Here is an 18,361-nt window from a genome sequence, read left to right on the forward strand (position 1 = left end):
GACCTGCTTCCTTGTTGTCCCCTTTCACGGACTTTACTCCCTTTGTAAATGACTGCACATGCACTTCCTTATTGGCTTCAACCTAATGAGTTAGCTTTACCCAGCCAGAAGGGAAAAGCACACTGAAAACAAGGATGTCAGATATTTTGTCTTGAAGTGCTAAAATCATAAATGTCTTTGACTTTACAGGAGAGGGGAGGAAATTAATGCATTTTAACAGCGGACAGGGATGCCAGGAAATGAAATACAACACGCTGCTGTGTACAACAAAAGCAACAAAAGGTTTTTAATAACAGGATGTCGTTAACAAACATTTACCTAGAGAAAGCACTGCGTCCCAATGCTTTGCAGAGGCTTTAATATGACCTTTATAACAAACTAAATCTTCACAGAGGAAATGCTGAAATGTATTGCACTTTCAACACTGTTACAAATCAGGGAACGTTACAGCCGGCGCAAAAACAAAAACCCCCCCCACAAATAATAACCTCAAGACCATACAGTGCGAACTAACAGTGAGGGAATGGCAATAACTCAATAACATCATGTATTAACTTTCTGCTGAAGTGCACTGAGGAGATCAAACAGTTTTACATTAATGTTACAGAAATGTTTGTATCACAAAAAATGAAAATATGGCCTCTCTAAAACATCATCGTTGCCTTAAAGAGAATTAACAGTTGAGACATGCTCAGGGTGTTCCCCACCTCTTGCAGTCAGCTGAGATTGGCTCCTGAATTTATTTTAGGAGCTTTATTGACAATATCCCCCAATCCTAGCTGTGCTGTTTTCAATGACAAACACTGGCAGCTTATAGAAAATTGTAAGTCTTCACATTAAATGTTTGGTCCCTACCCAGAATGTTACACGATGGCAGTACAGACATTTTGGCAGTGAACGGACTATTGTTATCATTTACATGGCACACCTTTCCCTGGATACAACAGCATGCAGTGGAGATGCTCCTGATATGATCTAAACTGCTTACATCTATAAGCAGAACAGTGAGGGGAACTAATGCAAAAAAGATAAAAGAAAAAAAAAGGAATTTAGAGGATTAAAATTTAGGACACAGTAATGTTTGGCATACAAAAATAACAGAACATACAGTGTGTGCATGTGTGTATATAACATATATATACACATATAACATATTACCTAAAACAGTTAATGAGGTCCTAATTTAATTAGGCAGGAATACAAAAGGTCAATTCTTATCAAACAGACCAAAATAGCTGAACTAATGACACACTCATTAGGTTATCTCCATCATAAAACTAGTCATTCATCATTCTAATATAGGCTGTAGCCAGGATCTCAACATGACATGCACCTCGTTTGATTAGAAATACAATTCAAGACTGCTTATACCTCATGAAATACTATCAAGACCACCATACAGGTGACAGGAGTGGATTACTAGTGCAGCAGGTAATGGTAAGAATCTTTCAGATGTGAATACAAGCACTGAAATCTGGGTGTTTGTATGAATATTTACCTACGTTAGTTTTGCTACATACAGAAACAGATTTAGTCAATCATCTGTGTCCGAGGTACTCGTTGCTCTTATAGTAATAGGTTTAACTGCAAGAGGTAAAGGTAACCTTGTAAGCATTTCACGTTTAGATCTGGAATCGTAGATGGATGCATCTATGCTCAGTATCTTGTCAACGTGTGGACTGGAGGGGCCGGAGATAGAGTCTCCAGACATTTCTAATACTAGACGACCTACTTTACACCTGGCCCAGCCAGGGTCGTGGACTCATAGATGGTGGTTGTGTAAGTGAGGAGTGCAAGGAGTCCACCCAGAATCTACCTCTACCACTACTGCAATCCTATACACCTGTTGGTACAATATTTTGAAGAACAAGAAAAACAAAGGATGTATGGTACAAATTGTGGTTTGGTTGCATCAGAAAGGCAACCCGGTATAAAAAAAACAAAACACCAATCAGACACCTGCTGTGGTGACCTCTCACGAATAAGGGAGTAGCCAAAAGTAGCTTTCCTTATATGATACTACTACTGGGATCCTGCACTTTCAAAGTCGAGTTCTACGCCAGCAAAAAGGGTTTCTCAGATTGATTTCATGTCAAAAAATAATGTTGAAACTGCTAACAGGCTTTATCAAAAGAGAAACAGAAGGAGTTTGTGAAGTTTAGGCGTTTGTATCCACGTGTGAAAGATTCCTCAGTAATGTTACGATATCTGCTGCACTGTAACCGTTTACAGACCAGCTGCCACTCACACTCTAAAAGCCTTCACAGCGCTCGAGGATTCCTCTTCCGCTGTTCACAGCATTTGTATGAATATGTTTATATGAAATGCACTTTTATTTTTGTTTTTTAACTAAACAAGATTTGAACTTTTCTCTTGGACCTGTGTGAGCTTTCTTGTTAGGAAGATAAGTGTTGGTGAAACCAGCGTTTGAAATTCTGCTCTTGCAGCAACCTCCTCCTCCTCTCCCAAAAATGATCTAACCAGTTTTTATTTCCTTGCACCTCCTTTCAGTCTGTTTTTTCTCCACTTTTGTTTTTATCATTATCTATCTTCTCGCCCTCTCTTTTCTCTTCTTTGTCCCCTCTCCTCCCTTCCTTCTTCCCTCCCTTTAAGACCCTGCCCACTAGTATACAGCAAACAGCAATGACATGCATGATGAAGTAGATCGACATCCAGTAGTTGATGGTGTCAGTGGCGTTCAGCAACACGAAGCCCATGCACATGTAGTCGTAGGCCCTCATTTTCAAGAACCAGTGAACCCAGTCGAAGATGTTCTGCCCACGTGGACCCAGTTTAGCTCGGACAGAAGCCTCCATGGCAGACTCTGCTGCGATGCAAAGGGGGATGGTGAGGAAAGAGAGGTAGTAGCCAGGGTGCAGTCCGTGCCAGTAAGCACTGATGAACATGGTCCAGCCAGCCCTGAGAGGTACAGACACAGGAGAGAGGCACACCAAACACGAGGTGAGTTTCTGTCCTCAGTTGTTAGAGGTGTTAAGATCGTGAGGCGGGATAAGGGTGGTTTAAGTGCAAAAAAGGAAGAATTGTAAAAGGTTTGACCCACACATTTACATAAATGGGATATTTAAAGTCTGCGGTAAGTGTATTTGTAAGAAAACAAAACACAAACCTGCTTTTTTTTTTTTTTACCCACATTATTAATATGCATCAGAATATTCATGATTCTGTGTGCTATAAACTTCCACAAAAACATGTGAGCTGCGTCGTGGCACTGGCTGACATGTTCTTTTATCACAATGAACACTGTGTACTCTCTTTGTAGCAGGCAGTGTAGTTTATTTTTGACACACACACACACACACACACACACACACACACACACACACACACCTGGAGAACAGAACGCTTTGCTGAGAAGAGGCTATTTAAATAAATAAATAAATAAATAAATAAAAAGAATCCACTACTGAGTGAGTCATGTTTGCTACAAACTGAAGTGTCAAGCTTTTCTTTTCTGTTATGTCTCATCATTGTGCAAATGAGACACATTTTTTTAAAAATGTGCATGTGCAGCAGCGACAGAGACACTTGGAAACATAAGCCAGTTAAGAAAGAAGATAGTAAGAGAAAAGATGGGACATTTGTTATTAATAATAAAATGGGGGGGGGAGACACTCAATCATCTTTTGGACGACGTTTAGCTTTCATATTTTCATGCATGTACGTGATGTCATAATATTTATGATTTCCAGACAAAGTTGCATCAACTTTTCACCAACATCTTGTTTTGATGATAAGAGACTCAGACTCACTCCCATGAGTGGAAATGAAGCCTCATGCTCCCTTAAACACTCTTTCACATTTGAGCCTGATCGGGTCACCTGACCTCATTGTTTCTGGCCACCTAATGTTGCTGAGCCTAGATCTGGCTTACTGAAGCAACCCCAGATCATAACACTGCCCTCACGGGGTTGCACAGTACATAATAGGCATGATAGGTGCATCGCTTCATTCACCTCACCCCGATGCTTTCATCACTCTGGAGCAGGTTAAATCTGCACTTGGACCACATGATCTTTTTCCATCGCCCCAGAATCCAATCTTGGATGCTCCTTACTAAACATTTCCTTCCCAATTAGCCTCACTCATAAATGAAAAGAGGAAAAAAAAAGTGTTTTTTTTTATTCTTTCCTCCATAAAGACAACATTTGACAGTCTCCCTAGCACACTTATTGACAGGTTTTGACACCTCAGTACATATAAATAAACATGTGTTTTGGCACCAGTTAAAACTGGTTCTGGGATTTTACTAATCTGTACACCCAGCTATTTTTTTATATAAGCATGTCTGAAATATGACCTATGACTCAGTTGAGCTTTGAGGGTTACCCCTAGTCAGTTTTCAGTGGGTAAAGCTTTTGGGTAAAAAGTTTAAGTGGTTTCTGACCACATTTCCTCTTTGAGGAAGATGAGACACCACTTTCCTTCCAGGTTTCACTAATGCGTTGGACAGTTTTTAATAGTTTCAGTAATCTCCTTAGTAGTTTTCTTTGCTTGATGCCGGCCAATAATTTGACACCTCTGTAAATGAATAATATCATTTACACAGCATGAGATATGTCTTCTGATGTGGTTGTTTGAAAAAAAAAAAAAAAAAGAGAGAGAGAGAGAGAGAGAAGCTACTCATGTCGTCAGTTAGGTTTCAATACCCTGAAGCAGTTATTCAGTGCATGGCTGTTACTTATTTGCTTATTTAAATCCAGGTAGTTACGTTTTTCCCCACGTACTGAGTTTGGAATTTTACTGTTGCCTTGTAATGTTTATTAGCCAACAACAGCACTGCATTTAGGACTTATTACTTCTGTATAAGATATGAAGCTTCACTGGCATCCCTGCTGAATATAAACAGAATATTAAAGAAGACTGCTGCCACCTCTCACATGTACCTCCTAACATTAGAACTTATTGCACAGGTCCCATATACACCACACAGGGATCTCTTACTGTAGAATAAGTAGAACCTGCTTCATATACCTGAGTGTGTAGGCTTTGAAGGGGGCGTTGGGGTAGATGTAGTGATGCAGCCACCACTGCACTGTCATATTCCAGTAACGCATGCCATGTCGGACCTTCACACAGAAGTCAGTGTTGTAACAGTCGATGTTCTGGATGGTTTTGAAGTCATATTTCTCCTCCGTGGTGGGATCAGGACTGGAGAGAAGGAAAAGAAACCAGCATTTAACACCAAAAATATGAAACCCCTACACTTTTAGAATATTCGTTTATGTACACAGATGCATCCTCTTTTTATATGCTTGCTATTCCTGTGATTATGTACCTGTAGTCGACAGTAGGTCCTCCTCCAGGTTTAGAAAGAGCCTTTTCTGGATAGCAGCCCAGGCCAGCACTGATACAGCCAGCCTCAGCGCCGCACCACGCTGAATAGAAACGCATTCTAAATACGAAGAATATTGCTACCATGTAGAACATCCTGAGGATGAAAGCAAAGACAGAGTGTATCATGCACCTTTGTCCTAAGAAACAAATAAGATGTGACAAATCTATTCAGTGCCCTTTACTGAAGAGTTAATTACGTTTTGATATATATACAGTTACTTTATTAAGTACACCTGTTCAGCTGCTTGTTAATATCAAATCAGACAATCACACGGTGGCAACTCATTGCATTTAAACCCGTAGACATGATCAAGACGACCTGCTCAAGTTCAAACAGAGCATCAGAATGAGGAAGAACAGTGGTCCAAGTGACTCTTGGACAAACTTCACAAACTTCTGATCTGTTGGCATTTTCTCCACACACCCTTCTCCAGAGTTTACAGAGAATGGTCTGAAGAAGAGAAAATATCAAGCAAGCATCAGTTCTCTGTGTGAAAATGGCCAATTCAATTTGAGCTGATAGGAAGTCAACAGTAACTCAAATAACCATTGTTACAAGCAAGGTATGCACAAGGGCATCGCTAAACACACAACACATTTAACTTCGAAGCAGATGGGCTACAGCAGTGGAAGACCACACTGGGTGCCACTGGTTTCAGACTGGCAGGGGTGGTGTAATGGCGTGGCACACGTTGGGCCCTTTAGTACCAACAGAGCATCATTTAAAAATCACCGTCTACCAGAGTATTGTTCCTGACCATGTGTATCCCTTCATGACAACAGTGTACCCATTTTCTGATGGCTGCTTCCACCACGTCAAAAAGCTAAAATCAACTGAAACTGGTGTCTTGAACATGACGACTTCACGATACACTGTAGATGTACCTAATAAAGTGGCAACTGAGTATAAATGTTATTTTTGAGTAAAATCATTCTAATGAATTCTTCTAATAGAATTTTTTAAAAATTGCTTTGTTTACAGTTGTCTTACTTTAGTCTACTTTTAATCACTGATAAAAAAAAACTTAAACAAGTCTCCAGTGATAATATGACAAAATATAATTAATCTATAACTCCTATTAATTTCCAAAAGCGTATTGCTGTTGTGCTGATTCTTTGTCACAATACCTATAGAAAACGTTTTGATCCAAGAAGTCCTCGGTACGAACGTAGGCCAGCGGAAAGACAGAGTTGACAGCCAGGAACAGAGCGCCATAGACAGGAACCGGCTTCAAGCGCTGCAGGCATGGCGTCAAACCGGGGAGGGCCAGCGGGCTCGGCTGCCTCACCCAGTCAATGTATGTTTGGAAGCGGAAGAAAGGGCCTTTAAGGACATGAAGAGATGAGACAGAGGGATAAATGCAGGATTGAGAAGACAGTGACAGACAAAAATTGGGCAATCAGGATGATGCAAGGTATAGAGAGGAACATTAGAGGGCAGTGTGGTTCAAAAAAAAAAAACAACACAGGGTGCAGTTGAGTAGGAAAAGGAAGTGAGAGAACAAAAATAGAGTAGAGATTTATGAAAACTGTTAGAAATAGAAATAATACTAAAAAAAAAGCATGGACTCACAATATTGGACAAGTAGCAGAAAGCGAGACAAAGAGAGACAACAGTTAAAATTCATGCAAAAGCAAATGAACACCAACACTTAATTACAATTTACAGCTAAAAACAGTTCATGTAAGATCAGAATTTCCTTTTTTCTGAACATTTAAGACAAGTTATTTACCCGTCATTATACCGACATAACAGTAACTATATGACAAAATGTCGTAGATGGAAGGCTCCTGCGACAGACCGCCAACGACGGGGGACTTTGCAAAGGAGCTCACGTCTTTCTTCTTCTCCACGTGGAAGCTGCGCACCTCATTGGCCAGACTCACCATCTACATAAACAGTAAGATAAGGATGCATGAATTTGAAATACACTGCAGTATAATTTTAAACTGATTTCTCCACTTGAGTGTTTTTAACTTTCCATACCTTGAGCGTGAGAAGTAGCTGGACGGCGTTGGCGAAAGGTGTTGGTGATGGCAGACCAAACTTAGTGACCAGGCGGAAGAAGAGGAGGTAGAGAAAGGTCCAGCTGAGGCTCAGCGCTGGGGCGTGCCTTGTAAACAGACATATATAGTTAGGAGTGAGACTACATGTACATGGAGTCCTGTTGCATGCTGTGATCTTCACTTTCTGGCTGAAATTAAAGCTTACAGGTTTTTATTTCTATTTATTTTTTTAACTATTTCTACACTCTAGATCAGCTGCTATATTTGAGAAATTTACAGGTGAATTCACAGACAACAGTTTGTGTGATACAAAGTAAAATAAGTCTGAAATGCATGGATGTTCGTTCCTCACCTCCAACTGCTCTTGATAATAATCCATGTTCCGATCACGGTCACCAGGGAGTGGAGTGTGTGGATGTGGCAGGTGGCGATAGTGATGGACAGGCCGAGAAGAAGAGCTGCACCCTGCTTCACAGGTGGACCTGAAGTGACAGAAAAATTGCAGAGTGGAAGCCACCTACAAGTGTCTACCGTGGGGCAGGAAAAGTGCCTGACACAGCAGGAAAAATATAATGTTATATAAGTCTGTTGATTCCCACCCACTGCTGTCAGCCCCCGTTGATAAAAGGTGGAGAAATGTAATTTTTTTTATGCAAATTGAAAATAAAAATAAAATCATCAGTTAATTAGTGAAAACCTTTAAAGAGAAAGCCATGCAAAATATAAACATGAGCATTTTTTGTGATTTCCATGTGTTTATCCTGAATATGTGGTCGTCCTTTCACATATTCAAGCTAAGGTAAAGATTGCCTTTGGGGCAAACATCATTTATTGATTCCAGGAGACGTGAAAGTCCCTTCACTTTATTATTCAACTTATACTGATTGATCAATATCCTTGCTGATAAACGGTCTACAAATTTAACTGATCACACACCAGCAGTGTAAAGCAGACTCTGCAGCAGAATACAACCAAAAATAAAATCATTAAAATGTTTTCTGCAGCACCAGCTGAATGCATACGATTTCCTGTTACAAAGTGTCACACACTTCTGTGCTGCTGTAACTTCAGTGCTGTTTGTTAACATGGACTTTTGGTGTGACTTTGAATCCAGTCTTCAAAGGACTGACTCCCCCCCCACTAACTGTTGTTATGTTGTTTTGTTTCCAATGAATTGCACAATGTGCATCACTGAAGATTTTTAGCTTCATGATTTTATTCATCAAGATCCGATGTGCCAGTATTTTTTCCCCGAGCACTTACAGAGCACTGAAAATCAACATAATTCGTCCCGTTTTAACCCTTTACTAACCAAGTATCGTGTATGCAATCTGGACTTATTTGAATAATCACAACTCTCAAAATAAGACTTTTTTTCCCCTTTTGCATTTAAATAGTAAATTATGGTTGTGTCAGTTTTTCATCTCATAGTATAACAATCACCAGCAAACAGCATTAGATAAAAATAAATATATAAATTATGTATGAATGTGTTCATAATTTGATCGAAATACTCACTGAGGTACCGGAAGAGGAATCCAACAGGGTTGGAAGCAGCAAGGACTCCCAGGTACACCAGCTCATCAGGAGACATTGCTCTGCTGACACACACACACACACACACACACACACACACACACACACACACACACACTTTTATAATGCAACCCACATGCAAAGTAAAGCATGAGAGAAACACTCCATGCAAATACTCAGAAATAAAGTTTGTGTGCTGAGAGTGAGGGATATTTCTAAGGGCCGCCACAGTGCAGTGAATTACACAAACAGACCACTGAGGCCAGAGTGGCTAGCAACAGGAAGTCTAAACAAGTGTTGTTTAGCTGTAGATGCAGGTGTAGGAAAGGAGCCTAAAGTACACAAGAAATACTACAACCTCCTCTAAACACCATTTGAAGGACAGATTTATTTTCTGCATTTTAGTAACAACAAATCACTTGTGCTTGTGTAAAATTATCTCGCCAGCAATTATTAGGTTTGCTGAATTTGAACTTCAGCGGTTGTGGTGCCATATGCACTGGTATACTTTGCGTCAGCTCAAAATGTAATCCTAACAGCCCTTCTAGTCTCCCATAGTTTATATCGAAATTCAGCACAGTAATAGTTTATCCATTTGAATAAAAATGAATAGTTACAAACATTGAGCCCACACTTATCCAGCCTGAATGCCTGAATCTTTATATCCCAGCTTTTTCATTTTTTATATACTTTTTATATTCTCCACAAATGTGCTGCACAGGAACACACTAGGGTCTAAAATAATAATAACGATAAAAAGCCATTTTAACATCATCTGTACACATCCGCGAACCCTTGTGAGAACACAGAGTCGTCTGTAACACCCCTCACATGGTTAGAAAAAACCAAAGAAAATCTGCTCTACGTGAAGGAGAAATTATCCATGTTAAGGTAACTTCCGGTGACAAGACAAGAAGAGCCCCTTGTGCAAGAGCACACTTCTCTTTTTATTAGTGTGGAAACCACTGTCGATTATATTCCGGGGTTAAAACGTGGCTGCTGTCAGTTACCATCAGTATGCACACCTTCAACAAGATAGGTGCAGTGTTGTAGTGAGTAGTAACAGCACTGTGTGTGCGGTGCTGCTTGACTGAATAAACTGGGTTAAAAACACAAGATTACGCATAAAACCCACGTAACAGGAGTTTAAGCCACGGCTCCACAACCGTTAACAGGCAGGAAGGAGACAGAAAGCAAAACTATCAGTCCACATTAATGTTTCATATTGGATTGAACACCGTTAGAGCAGTAGACACTGTTACTTACATTTATACAGCGGGATACCTGTCCGTTTGAAGACTGGTAACACACCTAACTAGCCATTCACACTTTAACACCGGATCAGTTTTCACTTCCTGGTTGACGAGCGATGCGTCAGAGATAGATTATACCATTTTTTTAAAATTATATTTTAAATTATATTATTTTATTAGCGACAGAAATGAAAATGGAAGAAGACGGGGAATAAACAGCCTCGACTGGGGACTCGAACCTGCACCTTTACAGTCAGCCTTTTCAACAACTGAGCTAAACAAGCGCTCGGATTGTACCATTATCACTTTAACGGCAGGGGTGCGGATTGGATGTCAGTCTAAAACGATTCATTTCCATATTATCTGCATTTAACGCTGTGGCTCACTGTATTTTACTGAAAACTGTCGAGCAATGGACGTGAACCTTGAAATGCATATTTTTATACCCCAGTTAATGGTTGTCATTTCCAAATTGTCCAAATAGACTTTGAAACATTAAAAGAAGCTTTAGAGTATTTTTTTTTCAGAAATTAAAAGTACAGTAATTACAGTATGCAGTGTAGTACGGTGTGTGCGATATTGAAAATAAAAACAAACCCACAGCTTTGTGTCATTCAGTTACAATAACTCATACTGCGTACTAGCTAGCATGACGGAGTTTCTATACAGCTGGGTAGGTGCTATGAAGTTACTGATAGTGAACTTTTATTTTATTCACAAGGTTAGTTAGTAGAGAAAAACGGAATCGTCTCGTATTCAGAGAAAATATTACTCAATATTTGGTATTGAGCTGAATATGAATACAGTTTGTCCCGGACTTCAGCTACAATGAAAAAGACACAAAGCTGGAGTTTTTCTGTGTCTTTACGGTGCACAGCTGCCTCTTCTTCTCTCATTCTCTCTCCCTCCCTCTCCTGTTGCTACTTCAATCATGAAACTGATCAATGATCAGCTGATCGGCTTTTCTCTCTCGTTTGTTTATCGCCCACTTTGCGCCAGAAAGAAGAAACCAGCGGATGTCGCGTTAAACAACAGCATCACGTTTAAGCTTGATCAGCTGTTGTTAGAATGTATTTAATATTATTTTCTTACGGTGGCCCCTAGAGACAAAGCACGTACAAACTCCAAAACACATGCAAATTCCAAAACACATGCAAATTCCAAAACACGTACAAATTCCAAAACACTTGCAAAATCCAAAACACGTACAAATTCCAAAACACTTGCAAAATCCAAAACACGTACAAATTCCAAAACACTTGCAAACTCAAAAACACATGCAAATTCCAAAACACAACGGAAGTGCTCCAGGACGCTAGGGGCAGTGTTGAGCTTTTGTTACCTAGTAACTACACAAGCCAGGAAGTACCAATGACCGGATTTGGGGTTTGCAGCCTTAAAGGCCGCATTTTAAGGCCGATTACGTCACAGCGACAAGAGAAGGCTTTCCCAATTCAAAGGCTGCTCGAAATGCGGCCCTCAAATGCGTCCATAATTTCCCTGAATTTTAAGGATGGGTCGGTGTAGCCTTCATGGCCCAACATATCCCAGACTTCATAGTGCGGTGGTGGTGTGGATAATTTTGCCGAAAAAAAACGGTGGAAGCGGAGCGGAGGAAGTGTAAACTTTCAGAAGTAAGTACTGAATATTATGTCACTTATTTATGCGCAAATATTTTTTTAATGAAGAACATTAAAACATTATTGTTGGCCACATGTCGGGAAAGTTATGTGACATTAGTCATGTCTGTACTTTCAGAATTAACTTGGTTTTAAAGCCTTTACTTTAAAAAAATATATATAGTCGACCTTAATCTTACAGAGATTGTGATGATTTTGTGGATAATTAAAGTCAGTCATATATCCACAAACACAACAAGCTGAAAGTCAGTGATGCTGCTCGGTTTGCAGTCCTGAATATCACAGCACAAGCAGGATTCACTGCACTGTTAATGTTAGCTGTGTTATATTGCTGCCTCTGTTCGGTGGTGTCGAGCCAAACGGACTTTAACGTGTGTTTGAACGAGCTGAAGGTTCACTCGTTAAGCTGAAAGAAAGATGCTTTAATCACAGGAGTCACACATGTGTCCACTGTACCATCTGGGAACTCCTCTTGTTTCGTAATAACACAAACACTAAATCCTCCTTCTTTTGTGCTGTTTTGTAGCAGTGTATACACCTGAGACTGTCACCTGTCTGTCTGTCCTGCACTCTCTCTGTTTCTTTCTCTCTGATTGTGTAATAAAAATATGAACATGTGTTTATAAGTCACACTTGTGTTTGAATCCTGCAGCTTATCACACATTTGATTTCTATGTGTGACGACTGCAAGTGTCCAGAGTGAGGACAGACTGAGGGACCCACTGCTGCACATCATCTGTGAGGCTTTGCACCCCTGATGATCCACCAGGACAAACTCAACAGTGTGTGAGGAAGAGGAGGAGGAAGAGCCAGCAGCAGCTGACAGATGGAGAGAATAGACAGACTGTTCCCTGTTTGTGAAGGACTGCTAGAAAAGTTTAAAATAACTAATTGTCTGTCCTGAATCAGTCTTATTAGGTAATGTTCAAATAATTTTATCATTCCAGTGTTTTCAGTGTGGGAGAAAGTACTCAGGGCCTTCAAGTTACACACTATGAAAGCCAGCAACAAGTGTAATATTCAGAAACCTAAAGTATGTATCAGCAGCAGAATGGAGCTAAAAACAAATGTTTGTTTCAGTTCTATGAAGCTTTGAGTATTTTGGATCAGTAGCACTGCTGTGTTTGTTGCATCATATTGCTGTAATTGTTTATATGCTTTATATATTCTGAGCTAAGTTGATCTATAGTGTTACATCATATTCTGTAAGGATGTTATGTGTTTGTTTACTTTCTGCCCAGTTTGACCCATTTAGCAGAAGCCAGCCTGTTTAAGGCTCTGATATCTATTCTGTATGACTTAAAGCAGTTATGACATGGTCTGATTTTCTCACCCAATAAAGGAATATTTCATATATCAGTCTACTCTTCATTTTATCAGAAACAGTTATCACAGCTTGTACATTTTCTTTTTATAAATATATGTAAGCAATGAGCCAAATTTAGTAATGCCAGCATGAAGGAACAACATTTGTCTCTTATATATGATACACCTATATATGCACTGTCAAAGATACTTGTCTTTGAGTGAAGATTTAAGGTGATAAGACATATAAATAACTGCAACTTGAATCTGTACTGAAGCTCAGTATTTGACACAGAGTTCATGTTCACTGCTGTAATAGCTAATAATGATTAATATAATAACTAGAATATTGGCCATATTATATTTACATTACCAAAGTGATATGACTTTAGTCTCATGAACAACATCAGCTAATTCTTATTTACTAATTAATCTTGAAATGACTGTTCAGTACAGAAATGAAGCCCAAAAATCATGTTTTACTGTCCTGTGGTCTCAGCCTCAGATACTTATCAAATCACACAAAGCTCATGTAGAAACAAACAAACAAATGAACAAAATATGTTCTCCCTCATTTCTGTCAAACCAAGTTGTATGACACGTTTCCAGCGGTTAGTATCACGGTTGCTAGGCAACCTGGGAAGCGCGACGGAGACTAGACCATCCCATACAGACAAACTTGCCGTTTATTTTGCAAATCGAGCTCAACACTGCCCCTAGCGTCCTGGAGCACTTCCGTTGTGTTTTGGAATTTACATGTGTTTTTGAGTTTGCAAGTGTTTTGGAATTTGTACGTGTTTTGGAATTTGTACGTGTTTTGGAATTTGTACGTGTTTTGGATTTTGCAAGTGTTTTGGAGTTTGTACGTGTTTTGGAGTTTGTACGTGTTTTGGAATTTGCATGTGTTTTTTAGTTTGCAAGTGTTTTGGAGTTTGTACGTGTTTTGGAATTTGCATGTGTTTTTTAGTTTGCAAGTGTTTTGGAATTTGCATGTGTTTTTTAGTTTGCAAGTGTTTTGGAGTTTGTACGTGTTTTGGAATTTGAACGTGTTTTGGGTTTTGCAAGTGTTTTGGAGTTTGTACGTGTTTTGGAGTTTGTACGTGTTTTGGAATTTGCATGTGTTTTTTAGTTTGCAAGTGTTTTGGATTTTGTACGTGTTTTGGAATTTGCATGTGTTTTTTAGTTTGCAAGTGTTTTGGAATTTGCATGTGTTTTTTAGTTTGCAAGTGTTTTGGAGTTTGTACGTGTTTTGGAATTTGTACGTGTTTTGGAATTTGCATGTGTTTTTTAGTTTGCAAGTGTTTTGGGTTTTGCAAGTGTTTTGGAGTTTGTACGTGTTTTGGGTTTTGCAAGTGTTTTGGATTTTGCAAGTGTTTTGGAGTTTGTACGTGTTTTGGAGTTTGCGTGTGTTCTTTAGTTTGCAAGTGTTTTGGAGTTTGTACGTGTTTTGGAGTTTGCGTGTGTTCTTTAGTTTGCAAGTGTTTTGGAGTTTGCATGTGTTTTGGAATTTGCATGTGTTTTGGAGTTTGTACGTGCTTTGTCTCTAGGGGCCACCGTACATCAGTCACATGATCACATTTAACCAATGATCGCCCTTGACGGCAGAACGCGCTGGTTACGAGCCGGGAACGAGCTCACAAAGAGCACGCACATTTTTTGCGGTCCGGAGCTGCAGGAGAAACACAAGTTAACTCAGAGACACAGACTTACTATATTTCTTCCATACAGACTGATGCCACAAACCCAGTAAGTAGGTGTACAGCGTACACTGTAGTGTGTAGCACCCAGGAGTATTATCTTATTACGTACACGTTGGTAAGCTGTCTTGTTGCAACTGACAAACGAGCGTGCTGTGTGTGCAACAGCGCGACAAACATTACCTGTCCTTTTATTAACTGCACAAGTAGTGCTGGTCATAGCTACTGGCTACCTGTGTAAGGCTGTCATGGGTCTGTAGCTCTGTCACCGTTTTAGGGAACATATTTAGTTTTAAAGTATTTAGAACATATTTAGTTTTAAAGTAAGTTTCCGGGCTTTTCCTGCCTTTCTGGAGGGATTATATTTCACTAAAAAACGATCTAATATTCATGTCCACATAATAATTATTATAATTATAATATATTAAAAAACACACGCTGTATTTTAAAGAACATACATTAAGAAGCAGATTATATTAGATTTATATTTTAAATAAGACAAAAGTTGGATTTTACAGCAGTAAAATGATTGTATCTCTACAGTTTAAAAATGTAATAAGCTTTGCCCCTGCACAGAGTGGATAGTGAAACAAATGGAATCATCATAAATACATTATTTTATATTTATTACTCCCCCTCCTCTTTGCTTTATTATTGTAGCTCTAGTAATAAATAATAATGTAAGGATTCTGGATCAGCACCATGATGCCCATAGTATATACAGTATTCTGAAGAAGGTCTAAAATGTCACTTTGTGTGTGTGCATGTGTGTGTTTTATTTAGATGGATTTTTAAAAAAAAATATTACTCATGATATAACATTGTCCAGACATGCCTGGTAAGGACATGAGGAGGAAACAGAGCTGTGTGAGGCTACTAAAGGCAGTGCTATAACATTTTTCTCTCATCATTTTATTGTAGATTAAGTGCTGGAGTTGTTAGGTGTGGATGATTAAATTATAGTTTATTGCAATAGCAAGTTGTGCCTTGTTCTCACATAGCAAGTGGAGAGTGATATATGAAAAGATGGGATGGAAGGAAGAAGAGAAGCAAAGAGTGATTCACAGGCAGAGCCTAAGCGCTGTCACCAATCTTTGCATTTAGTTATTATCTCATGACACTTGTTTAATCAGCTACCATCTCTCCTATGGACTTTTTAATGTCTACAGTCTCAGATCAACACAGCCCTGCCCTCCAGCACTATCCACAGCAACCCCTCAACAGCAACATTGTACCCATCAGGTAAAACATCGGCTACGTTTGCTTTGCCTTGTTGCCCATATTAGATTCTTGATGAATGTGCGTTGTTGTTATTCAGCCTGGCTCAATGTGCCCCTTTTTAGCTTTAAGCACCCGCCCCTTTAAACCTCTCTGCACGGCCCTGGCTCAGAGCACTGGGCTGTGCAGTTCGGGATCGCTGTCCCGATGTCTCTTCTTTTTCTTTTTCTTCTTCATTTCCGCAGCTCTGTCTGAATCTCCGTCAGAACTTCTACGGGATGACAGAGAACCAATCACATTGTTTAACAAAACCAAGATCTCAAGCTTTACGGCCAGCCTAAGACAGAAAAAGTGACCCATTATCAATAAAATGATGAAAATTCTTTCCGTTTTTAAGAAAATATTAATACTGATAGTGAGCTTTAACCCCATATTATTTTCAAAAAAAATCTAGCTTAAAACAAACAAACACATTTCCTTCTGTTTTCATTAAAGGATCGAGAGAAAGATGGCAATACTCACCCACTCTCATGGTGTCTGTCTTTATCCTTTGATTTCTTCTTTTTCTTACTCTTTTTGTGTTTTTTAGTGTGGCGGGCCTCAGAGCTGTCGTCCCTGTCTTTGCTGAGAGTCCTCTTGCGATTTTGAACCTCTTTGTCTGGAGAGGAAAGGCGAGCCCTTGAACTTGTTTGTTTCTGGTGCTGTAGAAGGTGAGAAATTTCCTTCCTTTGAGGAGTAATTTTCTCTCTCTTTGCCATTACTCTTATCCTTAATTGTCCAGGAGTCTTTACTATCCTGCAACCACCTCCGACTGCCACGAGACTCCTCTCGGTGGGAGTAACCATATCCCCTTCACTCATGGTCAATGTCCTCTCTTGACCGGTAGCGGTAGTAATGGTTAGAGCACCTGTCGCGATCACGCTCCCGAGGGTGCTGGAAGGTTCGCTCCCGGTGACGATCGGCCTCCCATTCCCTGTAGTAACGTCCAGAAAGGGGGAAACAATCCCTGTACTGGCGGTGGTGACTGTCTTTGTAGTCCCGTCTGTACCGGTGACGATCATCGTCGCTTTCTCGTTCGTGACTCCTATCCCTGTAGTGTTTTTCTCTATCTCTGCCAGAGCTAGAGTACAGTCTTTTCCTGTCTCGGGAAGATCGTTTTTCATTGCAACTAGAACTAGGCTTGGACTGATACTTGGACTGATACTGCTCCTTTAGTATTTAGTCCTTCAGTCCCTGTTGTTGCACATTTTGCGACAACACTGCCTTTTTGTCCAGCTTCTTTCTCTGTCTGGAATATGAGCATAGGCAACACAACCAAATACTTTCATATGGCTAATGTCTGGGTTTTTTTTCATACCATCTCTGATAGGGTGTTTCGTTCTTTAAAGCAGATGTTGGGAGCTTATTCTGTATGTAAGCTGCAGTAGCAACAGCTTCTGCCCAGAATGTGTTTGGCAACTTTGCATGTGACAGCATGCTTCTAGCTGATTCCACTAGAGTTCTGTTTTTTCTCTCTGCAACACCATTTTGCTGTGGTGTGTGTGGTACAGTCATTTCATGGTGGGTGCCTTGAGCTTTCAAATATTCTTGAAACTCTTTAGATGTGTATTCCCCACCATTGTCAGTTCTGAGTCTTATTACTCCCTGTCCACATTCATTTGAGAAGGTTCTTTCAAGCTCTTTGAACTTGCTCAGGACTTCTGTTTTTTCTCTTATGAAATACACTTTACAACATCTGGAGTAGTCATCAATGAAAGTCACAAAGTACTTTTTTCCTCCTACCCAGATAGCAAGGAAACATTGAAACAATGTTGAGTCAATATCAGGTGATGTCATTGAATCAACGTTGAAGTGTGACGTTGGCCTAACGTCACTCTTGCACCCTTTTTTAACGTTGAAACGTCAGGTTTTGATGTTGAATCAATGTTGAAACCTGACATTGATTCAACGTTATATTTTCTAATACTGTTGACATTGAAACAATGTCAGATTCTGATATTGAAACACTGTTGAGCTATGGTGTTGATTTTCCACCTCTTTCGCACAGTTGCTTTTTATTAAAACAACAGTTAAATCATGACTGGAAATCTACCTCTCTTTATAGGTATTTTAACCAATACTAAACTACTGCATGTTTCCATCAATACTTAAACCACCTAAACACATAATTGTACTTATTCCTCAAATTGGACACCCTTTAAAAAAAAAAAAAAAACCAAATGTCTCACAATGTATCATGTCAATATTAATATCCTAAAATAAGAAAGCATTGCATGTGATGTAACAGAGAAAAAACTAAACAAAAAAAGGTCAATAGGCATGTTTCGTTTGCTAAATACTTTATTAAAAG

The 18,361-nt window shown here is 39.5% G+C and overlaps 1 protein-coding gene across 3 annotated transcripts; it reads right to left on the bottom strand.

The window, feature by feature from the left end:
* Window positions 1-262: 262 nt before the first annotated feature.
* On the bottom strand, window positions 263-17,547 carry mboat7 (membrane bound O-acyltransferase domain containing 7). Of its 3 annotated transcripts, none has more exons than XM_026184209.1 (9): window positions 16,534-17,547; window positions 8,881-8,960; window positions 7,715-7,844; window positions 7,343-7,469; window positions 7,089-7,245; window positions 6,484-6,679; window positions 5,297-5,449; window positions 4,993-5,169; window positions 263-2,919 (listed from the first exon to the last, which is right to left on the bottom strand). In XM_026184209.1, exons 1-9 carry the CDS (start codon window positions 17,172-17,174, stop codon window positions 2,508-2,510), a joined length of 2,073 nt encoding a protein of 690 aa, XP_026039994.1. In that variant the 5' UTR covers window positions 17,175-17,547; the 3' UTR covers window positions 263-2,507. The 3 variants fall into 3 exon arrangements, with proteins under 3 accessions (XP_026039994.1, XP_026039993.1, XP_026039992.1); XM_026184208.1 differs by lacking the exon at window positions 16,534-17,547 and adding an exon at window positions 10,165-10,775; XM_026184207.1 differs by lacking the exon at window positions 16,534-17,547 and adding an exon at window positions 10,165-10,775 and having other exon boundaries at window positions 8,881-8,963.
* Between the last annotated feature and the right edge of the window lie 814 nt (window positions 17,548-18,361).

Source organism: Astatotilapia calliptera, chromosome 11 (genome assembly GCF_900246225.1).
Source record: "Astatotilapia calliptera chromosome 11, fAstCal1.2, whole genome shotgun sequence".
NCBI lineage: Eukaryota > Metazoa > Chordata > Actinopteri > Cichliformes > Cichlidae > Astatotilapia > Astatotilapia calliptera.